Genomic DNA, 20967 nt, shown 5'->3' with positions numbered 1-20967 from the left:
ACTTAGGGTTGAAGTGTGACTCTGCTGTTTTAGGCAGTATAAAAGGTGTTCTCTTGCCTGTAATATTGAGATACAGTTTGCATTGAAATGGAAGTTTCCCTGACTTTATGTTTCAAATGAAGTGTCTGGAGTGTGGACATGGTACCTCCACCTGTATTGATGCTTCTAAGTCTTTTCCTTGGAGGGCCCAGGAAGGAGAGGGGTATTTCTGCTTCTTTCCAACTTTCTTCTGCTCTGAGCATTCTCTGCCTCCAGGCCTCTTCTCAAAGCAGAAATGCTCTAGTGCTTGTTTTGGACCAGCTCTGAAGAGAGGTGTGCTGCCCTAGGGTAGCCAGAGGCATGAATAGATTTGGCACAGGGTGGTACACAGAAGTGTTGTGGCTATGGAGGTAATACCCATTCTTAATATTTGGTATTTGGAGTTCTGTGTAATACAGTAGCATTGCTATATAATTTCCTTGTATTTTGAAGTTCTTTTTTATATCAAATATTTTCATATCAGTACTTAAAGAAGAACTGAAAAGTGATTTTGTCAGATCAGTGCAGAATTTTAACAGGCATTGCACTCTGCCTACGTGCATGGGTTTGGAAGTTATGCAACCTCTTTTTATAGAGTTGTGTGTTCTGGTGATCTAGGATCTCAGTCAGTGTTTAGAAATACCAGTGTATTAGGAGCTGTATATGATAAAAAACTTAGGTCATGACAAGCTAATGTGTACCTCTAAGTATAAAAACATTTGTGGTAAGGTTCAAGTAGAAATGGCTTCCATCATTTTGTATACCGGCTTTAAAATTACTGGGTGGAAGAGGATAAGTTGCTGTGACGTAGAGCCATACACAGTGTGGGGATGGAAAGAACTTGCATGGAGATGTTGCATATTTAGTTCAGGGAAAGATGGCTGAGAACTGAGCACCCAGCACAGAAACAATTGCTATTGGATACCTGCAGACTGCAGCTGGGGGGAGAGGGAGGGCTGCAACAGGGCACATTGTCACCTTGCCACTGAGGGAGTGCCCTTCCTGACATACCAACAGGTCTTTATTCCAAATTGCAGAGGTGCTAGGTCATCAGAGTGCAATTGCTCAGTTTTTTTAGGATGAGCAAAATGCATTTTTTCTGTTCTCATTGTTGGAGGAGACTGGACTTGTTTTTCAGAAACATTACACACAGGAAAATCAATCTGAGGCAAACACCTGGCATGAAAAGAATTTGCCTCAATACTAATAGTTTGGCAACATTTAATAAGCAAATTAAAACAGTATGTAGTAATGGGAATTCAGCTGCAGTGATTACTGCCAGATCCACCAAGAATAATGGACTTGCATACCAACCCAGACTTACGACAAATATTGTGATTGTAGGTAACTAAATGACCATGGAATCTGGAGCAGAGAACCAGCAGAGTGGAGATGCAGCCGGTACAGAGGCAGAAACCCAACAGATGACAGTACAGGCACAACCACAGATTGCAACGTTAGCCCAGGTATAAAAATCATATGGTGTAATAGTTTTACTTATGGTTAATATTTTTAAGAGGGATAATGTCTGCTCATGGGCCTGAGAGGAGATACCATTCTGAAACACGTGTGATGTATAGTTCTTTTAATATTTGTTTTCACATTTTTAAAGCAGTAGAGATTTTTGACTTCCCATCACATCAGGCTGTGTTAATTCTAAAGAACTGTGTGTGTGTAAATTGTGTAATGTTAACACAGTAATGAATGAAAATATTTCTAGCATTCTTTACTGCAACCATACCACTGAAAGGTATTCATTTCAATATATGTAATCTACTGTCTTTTTTATGGTGACTGGATTGTCTTGCTATTGTGTTTTCTCTTAAAAACTCCATAGTAATCAGTTTAATTCTGAAGAAAATGAACTGAATATGTAGATAAATAATGCAGCAAACACAACATTTTATCAGATGGTATTAATATTATGAGCATCATAATCAAGTGGAACAATCTGGCACTTGACAGCTCATGTTATCCTGCTGTCTCCACAGTTTCACAAAATTGTTGGCAAGTTAGAGGGACAAAAGTAGTTGATTTGTTGTCCCCAAATTATTTTGGAGAGACAAGAAACACAATCCCAGCTACATCTCTGATTTTGGAACTGAGTTTCATTTTCTTATACACCGATGGTTGGCAGAAGCAACCCCATTGTATAAATGACTACAGAACCTGTTTGTCTCTCTTCTTTAACCATTTAAATTGAAAACTAACTGTATTCTGCAAAGAGCATGCAGGTGTTTTTGATCTCATAGTTTATGGAATTAAATGTCATTTAAGTGGCACAAGTGTTAAATCACTTAACATTTTATAAATGTTTTTAAAGTCATTGCACCTTTTGGTGCAATGCAAACTTCCAAACAAGTCCTGCCCTCTGTAGTCCATACACTTCCATTCAAGTGACAGTGCAGGGATTGGAGCTGTTTAAATGCACAGGGCGATTTTGTTGGGTGAAGCTGTAGTGTGAATTTACAAGCCACCAGCTGCCCTGCACCAGCTTGCCTCTTTGGGCAGTTTTCTCACTAACTTAGGCACAGGATGTAGGTGGTGTGAATAGCACTTCAATGTGAACTGAGTGGAAGTAGTTTATTTCTCTTGCAAAACCAGTTAACTGCTGCTCACTTGATGTGCTTTAAGGTTTAGTCCAGAGAACCAAGAATGTTTTACATTTATATGCTAACATGCTAACCTTTAGGGAGCTGAACTTACAAGTATGTAGTGGGTAAAATGCACTTTACTTGGATATAATTATCCCAGTACTTGAATGAGACTTTTTTCCACGTAAGAAAACACTATACAGGTATGGTTAAAATCCATGTGAACCACCATGTTGTCATTCACTATATAATTTACACCTTGGTTTTTCCCCAGCCTGTACAGAGTTTGTGGAGGTGATAAAACAGTCTAAACATAATTCCTCGTGTTGTTCACATCAGTGTTATGTTACTATGATATTTTTAATAAGTGAAGTGGCAGTGTTTGGCATTAGGGAGTGCCCTCAGAGGCCTAGCCAAATCTAAATAACTAATTATAACAGTTTAATTCTTCCACTATCTCTTGTATTATCTCTTGTAAGGTCACCCCTCTTGCAAGCTTAGTTTAATTGCTGTGTTTTAAGTGAGTTCAGGGTAGTTTTCAGAGTCAAAAGGAAACTCGTCCCAGTTCCACAAGGTATGAGTCAGAGACATGTGCGGAAGTTACACTCTGCTGTGGGCTTAATCCAACCACAGTGGCTTCCAGTTGATCAGCTTTGCTGTCATTGCCAAGGACTGTTTAGTCAGACATGCATTATTAAGAAAGGTCGCTTGGTAAAGAAATATAATTTGCCAGAGGAAAGTGCTCTCGTTAATTTTGGCCCCAGTTTCTCTCAGATGTCAGTTAAGTAGCACCATGTAATGCTGCAGCTGCTTTCCTGAAAAAGGAAGGTAAAAGCAAAAGCAAATTGGTGGATTAGGGAGAGACAGCTGTGGAGGAGAGAGGTCTACGTGTAATTCCCTTTAATTTTGTTGTTAAGCAAGATTTCATTTTAAGTGGTGGATGTTAATGAAAATTCAGAGATCAGCTATTGCAGCTTTTTGAGAACCACGTGTTCACAGGGACAGCAGAGGATTTCCTTCTGCATCCAGTACATAGCAGCCCTTTGAGATGAGGTAGGACAGCAGTGCAGCGCTCTCTTGCACTGCAGCTATGTGGATCGATTTTTTTTAAAACGCTGTTGAACCCTGGAGGATTGTTAGGTTTTCCAGACTTGGGTGACTAGAAGAAAGTTGGTGAGTCAGTGACCCATGACCTGGCTGAGGTCTGCCAGAGCAGCTCACGCTTGCCTGCAGTCCTTCCCTGAGGACCATGACGTGTGGGAGGGATGCACGCTGAGGGCAGGGTGTGCTGGCACCGCAGCCCTGGCACACTGCAGCCTTCCAGGAGCACCAGCCCCACACAGGCATCGTGTCAGCAGGCAGTTGGGAGTTCTGCATGTGCACTGGGCATTGGCCCAGCCGTGGAGCATCCTTGGTACATGGCACTTCAGCCACCCAGAGTAGTTCCTGTGGCCTGCCAGGGTGAGACTGCCCCGTGCGGTGTGAACAGCTTTGTGCGGCTACAGCTGTCCCCGAAGCCCGAGCCATAATGTGTCATGCTGGGGTCAGCAGTGTATCCCTGTTGGCACAGCTGCCATTCCATGCAGGTCTGTGCTGGAGAAACACGGTTGGGTTTAAAACATGGGTAGTTTTTCCTCATAGAAATAACTCTTGAAACTAGATTTACTTTAACCTGTTACACAATAATCACAACTGCCTACAAAATACTTAGTTCCACTGCAAACTCATGGGGTTTTTCTATCTGAACACATGGTCAGTTTTCTTCATTTACATGCATTTTGCTAGCTACTCATATGGCTTAATCTGTAGAAAGTGAAAGGTATGATTCCCTAAAAATGTTAAGTTCTTACATCTGGCAAACTCTTTGCATTTTTCTGAGTGAGAACAAAAATAGCTCCACTCCCATATGTTTCTGCCTCTGACTCAGCAGTGTCTGTAGGAGTACACTTGAGTCTGAGCAATATCTAAGTGAAGTAAAAGGTAATGATGTGTTTGTATCAGGTTACCTCAAAATAGAGGCACTTGTGTTTTTCTTATTCTTGTCAGTGATTTTACAAATTATGTTTGAGCCTGCAGAAATTCTGCATTAGATTATTTTGTGAAGTAGGTCAGCTATTGGGCTCAGGCAGTTCAGGTGGTTTTATATTACACTGAAACATTTGGGTCATCTGACTGGGGTCTAGAAGAGACATAGTTCTTTCACCAAAACAAATACTGAGCTAAGGAGCTTTTGCAATAACCTAATTTATGCTCACTGTCTCTTCTTTGCAGGTATCTATGCCAGCAGCTCACGCAACATCTTCTGCACCCACGGTGACCTTAGTTCAGCTGCCCAATGGGCAGACGGTTCAAGTGCATGGAGTAATTCAGGCTGCCCAGCCATCAGTTATTCAGTCTCCACAGGTCCAGACAGTTCAGGTACTGACTGAAGAAATTCCTAATATGTGAATTGGGCCTTTGAAATAGGCCTGTCATTGCACTGGTTTTAATGTATATGTGTCCTGGATTGTGTTTTTGCAACTCTGTACAGTATTTGCTACTCTGACTGTTTTCTGTTCTGGCTTAACCACTTTTCATTTTCAAACATGGCTGAGTTTCATTTCCCTCTAGAGTTTGTTTGGTGAGTTTAACAGCTTTATGGTTTTTCTTACAGTGTTACTCTACATTTTCTCTCTACTGTGTTTCCATACATTTTTATTGAGTAAGAGTTCGTACTATTCTGAAGCTAACAAAAGGATGAATTTTTTTAAAATAATGTAATTTTTAATAATTAATGAGGCCCGTATTCTAGAATGAGAGTCTTTGCTCCATAAGAAGAAAAATTGCTTTCCATTGGTCTCTGTATGGTACTGGTTCTTAAAATAAACCCATCAGTCCTTAATGGTTTTAAAATGTGCTGGTTGAGTGTTGTGTGCTTTGTAAAGCCTTAGCATTTTCATTTCTGTAAAGCAAGACAGGTAGTGCAATATGGTGAGGTAGCCTGAAGATAGAGGAGACAAGTAGTCTGAAATCTTTAAAACCTCTAACTTGCTTTTTATTCACTTGAAGTTCAGTGTTACTAAATGCAGAAATTTTTTGGTGTACAGCAGCTACACAGGACAAGGACTGTACATTATTCATTTGCTGGTTAGAACAATAAGCTCAAAAAAAGTTTACTTTCAAAAAGTAGGTACTATGACTTTTTGATACAGATATTCAACTGGATATTATTTTAAAAAATAAGGTATGCATATTTTAAAACTAGGCCATTCTGATAATAATCTTTATTTTTTCCTTCTCAACTTCAGTACTGGGTTTGTGCCAGGCTCTACCATCCTCAGCCATTGCAGTTTTAGAGTTTAGAGTTTTAATTTATCAGGGGTGAGCAGTTTTGATACATGTGCACAAGTTGCTGCCCTGGAGGTAGAAGATAAGAGATTGACAATGAAGCCATACTTGGAATTCACCTGCTTCAATGCAGATCTATTGTGTTTTGATATTCAGAGCCCAGTAGTTCACAGTCAGCCTTGGACATATTCAGGCCCTCTATCTGACAGTTGTGAGATGTGGGTGCCAGCGAGATTTTTGAGCCTTTAGGAACCTTCTCTACAGTGCACAAATTATCAGTATGTGAGCTCTGTTTCTCACATAAGCATAATTAGCTTTTATAGATTTGGTCATGCACATTTTTAATTTAAAATTATCTAAATTATTTTAATTTTTTTTTTTTTTACTTTAGCTTTCCTGCCTAAACATATTGCTTTTTTTAGCACAGATATTCAGAATTGCAGTGCTATGTTATTTTTTAATATCTTCATTTATGACATTTTCCTGGCAATTTCCCCCATAAAAGGCAGTCTCTCTTTAGCATATCTACTTCGTTATTTATAAACTCATATTTTTTCAGTATTTTATTCTTTGTTTCCAAACATTTCTGCTACCTTAATTTGGTTTAGTTATTCTCGCAGTAAGTTTAACTAAAAAAATCTTTCTTTCCGTGCAATGGTTGAAAACAAAACGTTATGGGTGGCAAAAACCGCATGGTGTTAACTTTTATGTTTTCTTTTTGGGGTATTTAAATTATAAAGAACATTCTGATGGGCAGATCACTGACTGTGGTCATTTTTTACTGGATCTATTCTTAAGCAGTAACTTTCTGTTCATTGTCTAGATAGAGTACTTGCAGTGTGGTGTTTTTCACAGGATGTCAACCTTTCCTTAAAATAAAGGCATTGGAAGTGTCTTGCTAAATTTGATTGCTGTTCTTATTTACAGATCTCCACTATAGCAGAAAGTGAAGATTCGCAGGAATCAGTAGACAGTGTCACAGACTCACAGAAACGAAGAGAAATTCTGTCCAGACGACCCTCCTACAGGTATGGAGGTTAAAGCAGAAGCATCTTGCTTAAGGGATTGGTGCATTCACATGGAGATACAAACAGTGGGGTTATATTTTTATTATTTTTATCTTTACCATTTAACTGATATCTCTCTTCTGTGAAGTCTTGGCATTGGAATATGGAATGTGTCCATGGAATAGGATGTAAAGAGATAAGCAAATAGGAGGAAGAAGAAACCTCAGCAGTTGTACTCACTAAAGACAGAAGTGATCTGAGAATATGCTAATTGCCACATTTCACAGAATTGAGGTATCATTGTGATAGATGCCTTAGAAATAGCTTTAATGAATACTTAATACACAAAATACACTGAAGCTTTGCAAAAAGCGACTTCTGTGTAATCTGCAGTCTGCAAAAAATCAACTACTGGTTTTCATTATTGTTGAAATGCTAGCAGCAATCAAACTTAATTCCTTTCTCCCATGAGACCTAAGGAAGACCTAAGGAAGTTAAGTCTCATAGCTCAGAGGGAATTTCTGCTTGAGCAAAATAGTTTGTGCTTAATGTTCATGAAAGCGTGTTTTAAGTATGAGTTGAATAGAGTGAAAAGCATCTAGTGTCTCTTTTTCTCATAGCAAGTACCTCTGGCAAAACCAGCTGAGGTTCTCCTTCACATGGTGTGTCATGTTACTTTATTAACTAAGCCTTTGTACAGCTTTTTGTGTCTGTACTAAATCTCACTTTCATTCTTAAAATATGCCAAATAGCCATAAGGAACAGCTCTGGCGTTCAGTAGATTTTAAGTGACCTCTGAGTTCCTTCTGCTTTAGAAAATTCAGATGCACCTTTTTCCTTTATGAGCATAGCCTTGGAAATAGAAGCTGGGCTGTAGGCCTGAGCATATCTCAACCATGATACTTTTTTAGCACTTGGGAGATTATTGTCTGCCTTGTCCAGCAGCCTTCAAGGCTGTTCTGCCCAAAATAGTGAAAATCATTGCTGAAGATCCCTAGCCATAATAGATCTTAAGGGAAAATATTTTCATTTGCAAGGAGTAGTGCTAACTTCAAGGCTGCCACAGGTTCCCTTTAGTCTGCTTCTGCAGCAAGACACTTGATTTTACTATATATGGAAGAGTGGCTGTATATGGTGGGGAAAACAGACCTAAGTAAACAAGCAGCAAAACTGAGAAGAGTGTGCTTGTGCATGCTGGCTTCTCATTGAGATGAACTCCTTTGCACACACTGGTGGCACAACACAGCCTCTGTCTTCAGTCCAAATTATGGTGACACAGCAACACTTGGTAGATGCAAAACTTCTGTATGAAGCTCAGACTCTGAGCTGGTGTTGGTTAGGTCAGAAAGGCTTTGCCAGATCACTGCTGTCTTCAGTGACTTCCCAGCTGGCATTATTCAGCCTGCTGTAACTGGCCCCAGATACAAGATAGGTGCAGATATGTTCACAGAATTGAAAGCTATACCTCTTCCACAAAAACTTCTCTGTGATTCTGCTACTAAAGTACCTCATGTATTCCATGTCAATTCATAGCTCCTACATTTGTAAAGCTGCCGTCTTATCCTTTACCTTAAATCCATCATTTTAACCACTGTGTCATAATGACTGGAGGTTAAAAGGTGATTTTTTATTTCCTTGGATTTTGTGCTTCATCATCCCTGCTTTCTCCATATTTTTTCATCTGTTTCATTCACTAGTTTCTGGTCTAACACGTAGATTGCAAACTCTTTGTATGGGATTTTTTTATTTGTCCAGGTGATTTTTCGCACAGTGTTGCGCAGTGCTGGGGGTTTCTCGCATGCACACAAAGTCAAAACAGCAACAGCAAAGCTCTTCTGGTCAAGCTGCTAAGCAGGATGACTGCTCTCCCCACATAGCTTCATACAAGTGTTCTGGCTCCCACAGCCTTAGGAGGCTTGTATAAGAAAGTAGTGTTGTCTTGCAACTTGGGGTCTACAGCTCTGTTCACTTCATTCCATCGAGTTCTTGTGCCAATCCACTGGAAAACAAAGAAGGAGAATTACAAAAAATATTGCCTTTCACCTAAGAGCATTACATTTACCCAAGGGCATTTACTGCATTTTGCAGTGACATAATAGAATGTGCCAGCAGCGAAAAGGGCTTGGCAGTCCTCTGAGGATGGACAGCGTTTGATGTCAGTGAAGCAAATTGCAATGACTGCTGTGGTCAGTCCACTGTCATGTTGAGTGGCACCTGTAGCAGTGATGTTTTAGAAGTTTTGACTTTGGATAATTAGTTCATAGAAATAATGAAACAATCTGTTCTTTACCCATGAACTTTCTCAGGCAGGGCACCTGTGAACATAACTGCGAGACTGTTCTCAAACACTGGGTATTGTCTCCCAGGCAGGTGTTAAATTATGAACTGCTGGCTCTCTGCAAGCATTCCTGCTAACTCCCTTGGTACTCAGCTCTCTGGCTGAGGTGTTTATAGTCTTTGAAATGGAGCAGTTCTCCCAGTGTAAGTGAGGAGACAGGTTCTGACTTTTTTTCAAATGTTTATATAGCTAAAAGCAGGAAACAAATAAAAATGGATGAGAGAAACATGCTCTGAGGAAAAAGGGAAGGTTGTAATATCTATATAGTGGGTTTTGACAAGCACAGCTGTTCTATGCTGGCTCCCTTGCCCATCAGTGCATTTTGCACAGTCCTCTCCAATAAGAGTTTGAAGATAGTGTGTGGTTTTCATTCTCCACTCATATTTTCCTTGTTGGCTTGCTGCACTTCACAGTTTCCCCCAGCACTGTGTATCAGACTATTTTTCTCCCCCAATTTTTATTAAAATCTCTACAACACACTGTCTTTGCCAGAAAAATTTTGAATGACTTGTCCTCAGACGCCCCAGGAGTGCCAAGGATCGAAGAAGAAAAGTCTGAAGAGGAAACAGCAGCACCTGCCATCGCCACTGTTACGGTGCCAACTCCCATTTACCAAACCAGCAGTGGGCAGTACAGTATGTAGTCTGAATTTCTCAGTGGTGCTAGTAAGTGGGGATGAGAAGATGAAGAACTATTATTTCTTTAACTGTTGTTTGGACTAGGACAAAGCAGGAGGTGAAAAAAAGATTTCTTTATTTTGACTGTTAACCAGGCCTTTTAAACACATTTCTATTGTAAGTGTTTGAAAGGCTTGATTAACATTCTGGGACTGCCTTCCACTTGGTGCAGCTAATGCATCCTGGGACAAAACAGGAACTAACCATAATGCTATTATATACTTCTTCACTTCAGGAACTAGATGGGGGAATTCAGAAGTTTCTTTTTTTCCTTGGCAGATCATTAACACTTGTTCACAAACTGTAACTTCATCATTAGAAAAAACTGTTACAGTCTGCAATTACATTTTCAGAAAGTCCTGAAAAAATAAGGACATCAACAACCTTAATATATGTCATAAATATATATTTGTGTTTCCTTTATTTGTTAGATTTTATAGATACAGTGTTTTGGCTTGAAGAATGACTGGGGATATGGCAGTAAAGATAAGACCCATGCTGTCTCACACTAACACATACAGTAGGAGACATACAACACATACAAAAGGGAGAAAGAGCTACATGTTTACATCTGTCTCTTAAAATCTCTTTAAAATTTTGTATCTCTGTTTACTCCTTATCCCTTTGCCTTGTACCCTGCTTAATGTTATTGAAGCGGATGTGGTTAATTCTGATTCCTATTATAACTGTAAAATAACTGTGTGTCAACTGCAGACACTTGAGATTTTGGTGTGTCTGCATATAGGAACACAGTGAAATTCCATGAGTCACAAAAGGGGCAATGTCCCAGTATGCCTGCATGACAGGATTGAGAGAAAGAAAGGAGAAAATCCAGCAAAGTTAAGACTGCCTGAACCAAGCTGTACTTTTATGAATGAAAAAACAGCTAGGAAGGGTCTGAGGAAGTTGTAGTGAAGGGGGGACACAATCAGAAGAAGAAAAAAAAGCGCCAGATCAAGAAGAAAGTGAAAAACAAGATGGATAGCACTAGCAGCAGAGGAAACTGAAGGGCATAAAGCACAGAAGATGAGAGGAATTTCAGATGAGAAGAAAAAGTAAGGACTGAGAAAAATACCTAAACCAACCAAGCAGAAAATCTTAACAAATTAAAAAGTATTCCTTGGGGGTGGATTGTAGCTATTCTGTGTGATTCTGTTTTATTAGAGAAACTGATTTGTATTTCAGGCTGTGGGTTTTGGCCCTCCCAAACATTTGAAAACTTACCTTTCAAAGGATGATTTCTTTCATGTACATTGAAGCCATGGGTTTAATTTAGGGGTATGTAAGGGTTCAAAGGATTTAGCTTAGATTAATATTCTTCCATAATTAGGTTTAATACTGTAAGTTAATGAGTGAATTAGTGTCTTAAATGCTGGGTTCATTTTTTCTGTCTGCAGTTGCCATCACCCAGGGAGGAGCAATACAGTTGTCTAACAATGGCACAGATGGAGTACAAGGTCTCCAGACATTGACAATGACCAATGCAGCTGCAACTCAACCTGGCACCACCATTTTACAATATGCACAGACCACAGATGGACAGCAGATACTTGTACCCAGCAACCAAGTTGTCGTACAAGGTGAGAAACTTCACAGCCAGTCATTCTGTGTAACATTTTCTCTATGCTGATATAAGTTGACCCCTTCAAATGTGTCAGGAAACAGAATTAACAGCTTTGGCACACATAAGTCCATAAAATCACTGAAGTTCTGGACAAAGCTGTTCGTCATATTTTCTTGAAACCTTTCCCTTTAGATTGGTAGAACTGTGGATATTTGAGGTTTAATATATTTATTTTTGCTTTTTCATGTTGCATTTTTGCTTTTTGAGTTCTCTCATATGTGCAACAATAAGAAATTTAAAGCAAGCATTAAAGATAGAAGGATATTTGATTCTTTCTAAAGGGGCACTTTTTAATTTATTAGCACTTTCTCCCCTTTTTCAATTGCAAGTCATAATTTCTTCCTACTGTGACTTTTGTAGCTAGTCACTGAGTGACTCTCTCAATCGGTGAGTCTTGGAATCAGAACAATTAGGAGAGTACCTTAAGTGATCATTTGGTCTAGCCCTCAACTTGGCAGAGTTACTTTTGCATAGAATAAGTTGTGGGGAACTATTGTGTCAACATACATATTTTGGTTAATTAAAAATTGAGGAGTGTTACAGAATTTTTATTGAAAATAACAGAAGTGTACCCCTCCTTCTATGGCTGTTAAGTAGTTGATTTGAAAGTTACCCAGTAAAGAGTTTACCAGGTATGCATAGCAGAGAAGAGTACTATTGTTGCATTGATCTTTGGGTTTTTATGTTCTTAAGGACATATGATTTCTTTAGGTAGTATTGTGGTTTTTTATAAGCTCAGGCAAAATTAACACTCTCCTAAGTGTGTGAAATAAAAGAAAGCCAAGACCTTACTCATTCTGGAGAGGCAGTAGAGTGCACTGTCCATCTCCTGTGGGAGTAAATGCTACATTTTTACACCTTTTTTTTCTATGCTAGATACCTACATGTGCAGTTCCTCCTTTTCCAGGCAGACATTTGGAGCATAACTAGAAATAGTGACACCGTCGTTCTCTAGAAATGCTAGAACTGCCCGAAAACCAGAGAAGTACAAAGAAATACAATAAGGGAGAAAGAAGCACAGCTATACCACAAGACAAATCAATTTATCAAGCACAAGTGAAGACTTCTCCAGGAGGAATGCCCAAAACCTTGCATGTATTAACAGACTAAGCCTAAGGTAGCAGTGATGACCCAGATGATGGCAATCCCTCCTGAGCTGTGGCCCAAGGTACACGGTTAGAGAGGTGACTGGGTCAGAGAGGTGACTGGGTTAGAGACATGACAGCTTAGAGATGAGTAGATGCTCTCCATAGCACGTGTGACAGCACTGTCACCAGACTGATGTCATATATGTCCCTGCAGCTGCCTCAGGAGATGTGCAGACCTACCAGATCCGCACCGCCCCGACCAGCACCATTGCACCAGGAGTAGTCATGGCATCCTCCCCAGCACTTCCGACCCAGCCGGCAGAAGAGGCTGCACGGAAGAGAGAAGTGCGTCTAATGAAGAACAGGCACGTACACTCAGATCACTTTTTTTTTTCCCAGTCAGCTCTGCATAGGCCTAGTGTGTCAAGTACTAAGAGTCCTGATCTTTCCTAGTTGCGTTATGAAATGCTTTATGAAGAATTTGCCTTTATTTAAAGATGCAGAGCAAAAATGCACATCTACTAGTGCTGTGTGTTGCACCTGAAACCTTGAGTAAAGTGTCAGACTCATTCTGTGAGGTTTGTGAATTTCATTGTTGCAGTAAGGAGAAAAGTAGTTGGTGAGATTCTTTTATGACTACAGATATGTTCTTATAAACACCAAGATGAGTTGCTTTTTAGGAGTTAAATTCATGTGGTTTAACTTTTCCTGAATTCTTTCCCTTAGCCTTCTGCATGCACTCTCCTTGCTGCTGGCCCACATGTGCTCTTCCTGAGTACTTTATTGATTGTCTCACTTGTTCTTTTAGCTGCTTTGGGTTTTCTCCTCCAGGGGCAGAAAGGTTCAAGCAAAGGCTAAATGAGCAGCTATTCGTTTTAATTGAAGTCCTGTGGAGCCAGTAGTGGCAGCAGAGGGGCTAAAAGAAAGGTAAAGACTTGATCCTGTAGGATTCAGTGTGTGAGGAGGAACAGCTAAGCTTAGGGGTGGGAGTGGGTGGAGGTAGCAAAGGAAGGGAGCAGTAGGGAGAAGCTGAGCAGTTGATACTCATGAAGCCTGTTGCTGTGGGAGTGGGAAGGGGCAGGCTTGAATTAGCCCATCACACCAAGCTTGAACTCTTACCCACGGGCCACGGATTGGAGCCTGTGTGTTAAACTGTGACACTGAGAACCCAGTGCGCCTGGCCCTTCTGAGCAGAGGAAGCCCCCTGAAAGCCTTGTTAACTTCATCTGTCAGTCTGAAAAAAACTGATATTGTACAGGTTCATTTATTGTCTGTAGGTTGCTGTGCTGTGAACACAATAGAAACTTACTTAGCAGACACAGAGCTTATACGAGGGCCTTTAATGAAGTAAATAATGATGAACAGCAGAGTTCACTTTTTTAAAAAGGTTTTTGTACAGAATGTCATCCATCTCCCTTTTCATATAGTTTTCTCATACCAGTGAATAGTAGATATAACCCTTTCAGGCTCTGCATTTGAAAAAAAAATTAGTTAGAATCACAGAATACCCTCATTTAGTCATCAGTCTTATTCCAGTAAAAGAAAGCTTTAGTGTTTGTGAAAACAATGGGGAATTACCCCACTTGAGTTAAATTGACAGCTTTTGCAACAGTATCATGTTGCATGGGGTGCTTTTAGCCTGTCTGCTTAATAGATATTTGCAAATCTAAGCTCCATAGCAAAGTGGGGGAAAAGGATAGAGAGGCAGATGGTAAGGTGGCACTTACTGCAGGATTATAGTGTAAATATTCATAGATATTATTGTGCAAATTTTCTGTATAAATTTTACGTTTTTAAAGCTCTGTTGTAATTCAGTAGAACTCTGTCTGTTCATAATGAACAACTAGCACACACAGACTTGGGGTTTCTTAATATACACAGCCTAAGCTGGAAAAAAATCACGGAAAGAAAATGTTATCACCCAAGGAATCATGTTAGTAGTTTGTACTGGGAGGCACTTCCTGATCCACTAGTACTTAATCTTTTGGTAACAGCCCAAAATTACTTAAATTCTGAATGTTACACATGGTTTACTGAAGCACTGCAAGCATGTGAAATTGTATTTGTGGGAGTGACAGATGAATACCTGAGTCCCTTCAGGGCTTACAGGCTATGTTTCCTTCATCCTGTCTCATTTGTGGAGCTGAATTTCAAAAACTACCTTAGAGGCTTCTTATCAGTTAGGTCCTGGAATGCATTCTGTTTTTACAGCTACTATTTACCTAGTAAGGGGAGTAAGGGGTTCTGATTTCTCCTCTCATTTCCCAGAACACTGTCTGTCTCATCAGTCTGTGTAGGGTTTGCAATGAAGGGGCACACAGACTCTTGTTTTTGAAGCTGTTCTGCTTTGCACCTAAAGGTTCAGGGCAAATAAGTGTTTATTTCCATGTGTCTGCAGAGTGCTGCTTGGACAAGTTGCACTGCAGGAGGAGATCCCTCTGCCTGAGCTCCCATCTGCCCGTGGCATTTAGCCTTGTGCTTACTTTGCACGTTGGTGCCATTATATTGCTGTGCAGGGTAGTTCCTGCCTTGGTGTTCCTGCCTTCAGGATGCTCAGCAGCACATTAATACCTTCTGGTACTTTTCACTGGTGTTCTTGGTATGTAACCAAGTTATCTACAGGCAGCTCACTCTTTACAAGAAAGACTAAGAAGTTTGACTATCTTGAGGTCTGTTTTTGGCTTAGCTGACAGGGACTAAAGAACTACATGGTTTCTACTGTTAATTTCATGATATTTTTATTTTTTGCTTTTATTTCAAACATTAATATTATCATTGCAGTGATGCAGACATCATTATTAAAATGAAAGAATTGCTCAAGAGCAAATACACGAGTGCTCTAAATACAGTACTTTTTACACCAGTTGATCATCTTGTTGGACTGCAGCAAAGGGAAAAGTTAAAACTGTAAAAAAAATAATAGATGATAATAAAGTCAAAGTATTGCAGCAGCATTTGACTCAGCCTAAAAGCTCCAATGTAAATCCTGCAAGCAAAATTTTATCACTGAGTAGGATCCTTTGCTCACAGAAATAATTTATTGGTCCTGTCTTACTGGGATCCGCATGTTGAAATGATACATGGATCTTAAGTGTGTGTGAGATTTGTGAGGAGCAGGTGTTATGAACTCGGTGTTTTTTCCTCAATTGCATTTCTTAACAATGCCTCCATATTCTGAAAATGGCAGTACTAGTGAAGGTTTGCCTGAATGCAGTTAGGTAGCCCATGTCTGCAAATGATTGTTCTGGATTTGAATGGCTTTTTTTGCTTTGCAGAGAGGCAGCACGTGAATGTCGCAGGAAGAAAAAGGAGTATGTGAAATGTCTAGAAAATCGAGTGGCTGTGCTTGAAAACCAAAACAAGACACTGATTGAGGAGTTGAAAGCACTTAAGGACCTTTACTGCCACAAATCAGATTAATTTTGGATTCTCATTTTCACTTGTCCAGGTGGGATAGAGACTGGTTCTGGCTATACCCAGAAAGACAAAGTAAACTTTTTATTTTCTAAACATTTCTTTTTTTCTATGCGCAAAACTGCCTGAAGCAACTACAGAATATACTTCATTTGTGCTTTGCATCAAACTGTGAATGTTCAAGTACTTGCCTCCACTTCTCCCCTTACAAGATGAATTTCATCATCAATCTCAGCGTGAAGAAGAACAGGCTTCTTTCTCGTCTCCCGATCCTCTTCAAGGAGTAACAGTGGTCACTTGGGAAGTTACTGTGGGGAGGGTCCTTTTGTAAAGATGTCAAGAATTCGTGCTGAGCTCTTTCCATTGCCTTAGAGACAGAACCACCCCAGCCTCTTGGTCCAGAGAACTGTGGGCCGCATAGGTGGAGCATGCATGGTACAATGAAGAAGCAATGGTTGCCAAATTGGTTTCACACGTTCATGCTGAACTGCACAAATACACAGCTGAGCAGCATGCCAGACGAAGGGCACTTCACTGTCCTGTTCTTGGTGTGGAGATAACAGACCTTTTTCAGACTAGCCCAGGAGGGGGTTTGATTTGCAGTCTGTATTAAGCCCTCCTGGACTAGTAAAACCCTCTCCATACCTCAGAAACAAATGCATTGAGATGAGCTTCACTGGTCAGTTGTTGCTACTCATAGTTTATGTGTGCAAGTGCTTTCAGCATTCTGAACGCACAGAAAACAGACACCAAATTCATAGGATATAGGTTGGGAAATGATATTTGGATGGGAAAGAAAATTGTTTTAAAAAGATGCAATCGTGATGTTCTGAAAACAGTCACATAGTAAACAGGGGTAACACATGAAAGCACTACCTATTTGTATGCAGAACAACTAAGCAGTTGAAGCATGGCCAACTCCACTTAAGGACTCCCTGACGACAGTATGGTCTGTGTCCCAAGTCCTCTCACGCAATGAGGTTGTTTTTATTTCCCTGCCACTGACTTATGCAATGGAAATTATTGTACTCAATAGAAATATCAGCCTGGTTTGCTAAATTCTTTTTTGAACTTTGAGGCTACCTTCTATACATAAATTAATTTACAGTATGACAACTACTAGGACAACCTCAAATATTAAAGAGGACTTCAAACACAGATAGATATTCCAACTTGTGCTTTGCAAGGGACAATACTGATTATTTGAGCCTGGCCAGGTTAGCTAAACTCTTAATTTATTTGGGGTATTTTTTCATGGAAAGGGTCAAATTTACTGAGTAACCTATTCCTGCAACTAAAATTACACATGTGCCTCAGATCAGTTTGCAAGATCAATTTTTTTTTTTCTGTGCACTGAGGAACTGTGATCTTTCCCATATTTATGGTGTTAAAAAAGGTAGTTAATATTTAAAAAAAACCTCTGTACTAAGCATTTGGACTTCAAAATAATCATGCTCAAAAGGAACCAAAAAAGAACATCAAGAAGTTGTCCAAAAGAATGTGTCCAAAAGAATCATGGACGGTTTGTGTACTGGCCCTCTTGAAGCCAGTCTCTCTCATTGTGTTAACTTGGGTCATTTGATGGAAGAAGTTTACTTTGGGCTTTTGGTCAAACTTTTATGTCTAGAAACACATGGATAAGGCTCTGGTCTATACTAATGCCTTGCCTAGCAGAGTATTAGCTAATATTTTTTCCCATTCACTCTATCTCTTTTTAAGATAAATTTCATACATTAGCTTCTAAAAGGTTATACAGTCAGTGTGACGTTATAAGAAAAATACTGGGTAGTTGAGTCTCAAACACCTAAGCAGTATTAAAAGTTCTAGATTTCTCATTTGAGAGGGCATTCAGTTTCCAAGAGACTTAATTTAAAAGGAGCAGGGTTAAACTTACAGAATTCTCATTAAATCTAAAGTTATCAAGAAATTCAAATTACACTCGTATTTCAAGAAGAGAACATAAGTATCAGAAATATTAAATAATTCACTTTCACAAGTTTTGTGGGTGTTTATAAATGGTCTATTTTTATCTGCCATAGAGAGTTGATTTTTGTGGTTTTATTTAATGGGAGATGAATCTATTAGTTTAGCAATGCAGATTTAAAGAAGACCCTAAGTTCTCAGCAGTGCTTTTATAAAAACTATCTGATTCTTAAAATCAGTGAACACAAATGCATAAAACGGTTACATTTTCCAGAACGAGTACTGAAGTAGAAATGTTGATAATACAGGAATCATTCTTGTAAAACATGAAGCTCATGGTGGCCTCATTTGCAATTACGTGGAATGGTTCCTCCAGCTTTGAGAAGCACAAGAAAGGCTGTATATGCCCACATTAAGGCTGTTTCTTTTGTAGAACATCTGTTTGCAAAAACGTGAGGTTTTGCTGTGAACCTGGGCAAGGCGAGCTGGGTGCTGAGAGCTGTGTCTAGTGGGTAATGAACACTGTCCAGAGCTTGCTGATAATCACTGGGCAGAAAGCCTGGGGGCTGAATGGGCATGGGAGCCTAAAACAGTGCCCAGGTGGGGTTCTCCTAGTACACGGTTTCTGCAAATTTGTGTGGCAGTGAGAGGAGAACTGTGTTACCTGTTTGTCTGTGTGTGGTCTGCAAGTGGCCTGTAGTGGTTTTAGCCTAGACTTCATTAGCAAATAACGTTTTACTAAGAAAAGGAATGTAATTCAAAGTACATAGGGGTCTGCAAGAATCTTTATTTTTATTTATGCTGCACTGAGGATTTAGGGACACAAATTTATTTAATGAAAATTATAGATTACAATAATAAAAAATGTATTAGACCAAGTACAGGGCTGGCTAGGCTACCCATACATGCTTTACTATTCATATTGACCCAAAAAGGGAAAGAATGTGACACAGGAATCCATTCCTATGTTATTTACCAAGAAGTGAGGTTGGGGTAATAAGCTTCTATAAACTAAGGCCATTTGGAAGTAGGATGGAATTATGCTGACAAGGGGGAGGGAGGATTAGTTTTATATCTCACGGTTGTGAGTTTTCAAGAACTGATAGACTGTTTTACCTGAAGAGAGGGTTAGAAAGGGCTAGATCCGTTATGTTCATAATAAACAAGAATTGGTTTGAAATATAATTTTTGTAATGTCATTATTTTGCAAAACAACAGCACCAATCAGGCAGTTAAGATATTGTCAAAGGTGCTCTTTTAATTTAGATATTCTTGGAAAATACATATGTATAATATATGTACATATATATATATATACACACAGTATATAATCTACAGCTCTGAGAGCTTTTAAGTCAGGAATGCTGAGTATTATAGTATATGGAGGTCAGAAAAAGAATTTTTACTTTTCTGTGTGTCTGGGTATGTGTGGATGTGTGTGTGTGTGTGGGTGTGTGGGTGTGTGTGTGTGTGAAAGCTTCCCTTTACCCCAGTAGCTCTGGGCTGCGTTATTCTAGCGCTTATTATTGATTTGTTTTGTGCTGTCTCTCAGTTATCCATTTTCAAGAATTTTATTTCATCTTTCATGGCTTTTGTGAAGTTTGTTTTTTATTGATGAAGATTTTTGAAATTATGTAAACAGTTGTTTTACAACCACCACCACCCAGAGTAATTCACCTTTGTGCTTTTTCTCTTTGGCAGCTATATATCAAAGGCAAAACATTTGGAAAGGTTGTTAAGATGTTATTTTCTAAAGGAACCACTGGTAAGATTTCTGTTTTCCTCCTGGGGTAGTGGCGATGCATTCTTCCTTAGGCAGCAATTTCACCAGCACTGGGTAGTTGACGGCACCGTTGCTTGTATCCAAAAGCACAATTTTAACCTGTTGTGCTTGTCAGGACTGCTCAGACACCTGTAGTTCTGGCTAGCCTGGAGTTGGCATTTGCATTGTAGATCACTGTCTTCTCTGGTACATGTACGTTGGTCAGAAAATTGGTGGGGTGTTTGGAATCATTAAGAGGCTCAGGAAAAAAAAAGAAAAAAAATATTTAATAAGGAAAAACAGCCCTGATAGTTTCTGACCTAAGTTTGTACTACAGGTTACTTTTTTAAAATCTGGGCTTCCAGTAAACTGCAGCAGCAAGTAGTCATCTGTTAGTGAAAACTGGTATATGCTTTTTATTTTGTCTTTTCATTTATGGCAGGCAGTGCTTTTTGTGGTTTAAAGACAAGTCCACACATCAAAGCAAGTTCTGTATCAGTGGTTTTAAATCTATGACAGTTGATAGAGGATTTAATTGATTTTCTAAGACCTTGATTTTATTGTAATTTTTTCACCCTGGAGCCTGGTTAGTGATGTAACATTTGCCAATGATCCAACCAAAAGGTCATGTATTTATTTTTGTTACACTATGTTCTTTGTAAATGTTTAATTAAAATGTGCACTTTTAAAAAAAAAAAGAAAAACCCAAAAAAAAAATCCCAAACAAAACACAGAGAACAAAAAAAAAAATTAAGATAAATTTGGTTTGCTTGAGAAGATTTCTGGCATAATTGTTGTGATCCTGCTGCCTGCACACAATTCACTCCTGCCCAGCAGTTGACTCCTTCGCTAATTGAACTTGCGGATCAGCACCTGGTGCCCAGCAGGCTTTGCTTCAGAAGGGCAGGAGAGCTGAAGGGGTGAGAATCAAGCGTGTGGTGTCTCAGAGCAGTACGTAGAGGATGGATGTGAAATTATTTTTAGAGTAGAACTAGTTCAGTGATCCCATGTGGGAAAGGGAGGTTAATTTGGAAGGAAAGCTAAACTATTTTTCAGCCACTTTATTTCCCTTTTCTTAATTTGAGATTTGTCTGCAGATTTTACAAGCTGCATTCTAAGAAAATAAATCAAAAGCCTTTCCAATAATTTGACACCAGGAGGTAAAGGTACATTAACAGTGTGTCACCCTGCTTGA

At 39.4% G+C, this 20967-nt stretch overlaps 1 protein-coding gene across 5 annotated transcripts in view; it reads left to right on the top strand.

Annotated features, from left to right (window-relative positions):
• The window catches only part of CREB1 (cAMP responsive element binding protein 1), a 48202-nt gene that overhangs the window by 22707 nt on the left and 4528 nt on the right, over window positions 1-20967 (top strand). For 2 of the 5 annotated variants that reach the window (XM_023930854.2, XM_086897314.1), the window contains exons 2-8: window positions 1363-1484; window positions 4884-5030; window positions 6867-6967; window positions 9777-9919; window positions 11359-11541; window positions 12888-13038; window positions 15949-19195. In XM_023930854.2, the coding sequence (XP_023786622.1) occupies window positions 1371-1484; window positions 4884-5030; window positions 6867-6967; window positions 9777-9919; window positions 11359-11541; window positions 12888-13038; window positions 15949-16093 (984 nt within the window). In that variant the 5' untranslated portion in view covers window positions 1363-1370 and the 3' untranslated portion in view covers window positions 16094-19195. Of the gene's footprint in view, window positions 1-1362; window positions 1485-4883; window positions 5031-6866; window positions 6968-9776; window positions 9920-11358; window positions 11542-12887; window positions 13039-15948; window positions 19196-19711; window positions 20056-20967 lie in introns of those variants that run through there. The other 3 variants (XR_015289147.1, XM_086897315.1, XM_086897316.1) reach the window with 3 other exon arrangements.

The sequence above is a fragment of the Cyanistes caeruleus genome, chromosome 7 (assembly GCF_971803275.1).
Source record: "Cyanistes caeruleus chromosome 7, bCyaCae1.hap1.1, whole genome shotgun sequence".
In the NCBI taxonomy this organism is placed as follows: Eukaryota; Metazoa; Chordata; class Aves; order Passeriformes; family Paridae; genus Cyanistes; species Cyanistes caeruleus.
The sequence above is the reverse complement of the archived record's forward strand: the minus strand, read 5'-3'. Positions and strand labels throughout refer to the sequence as shown.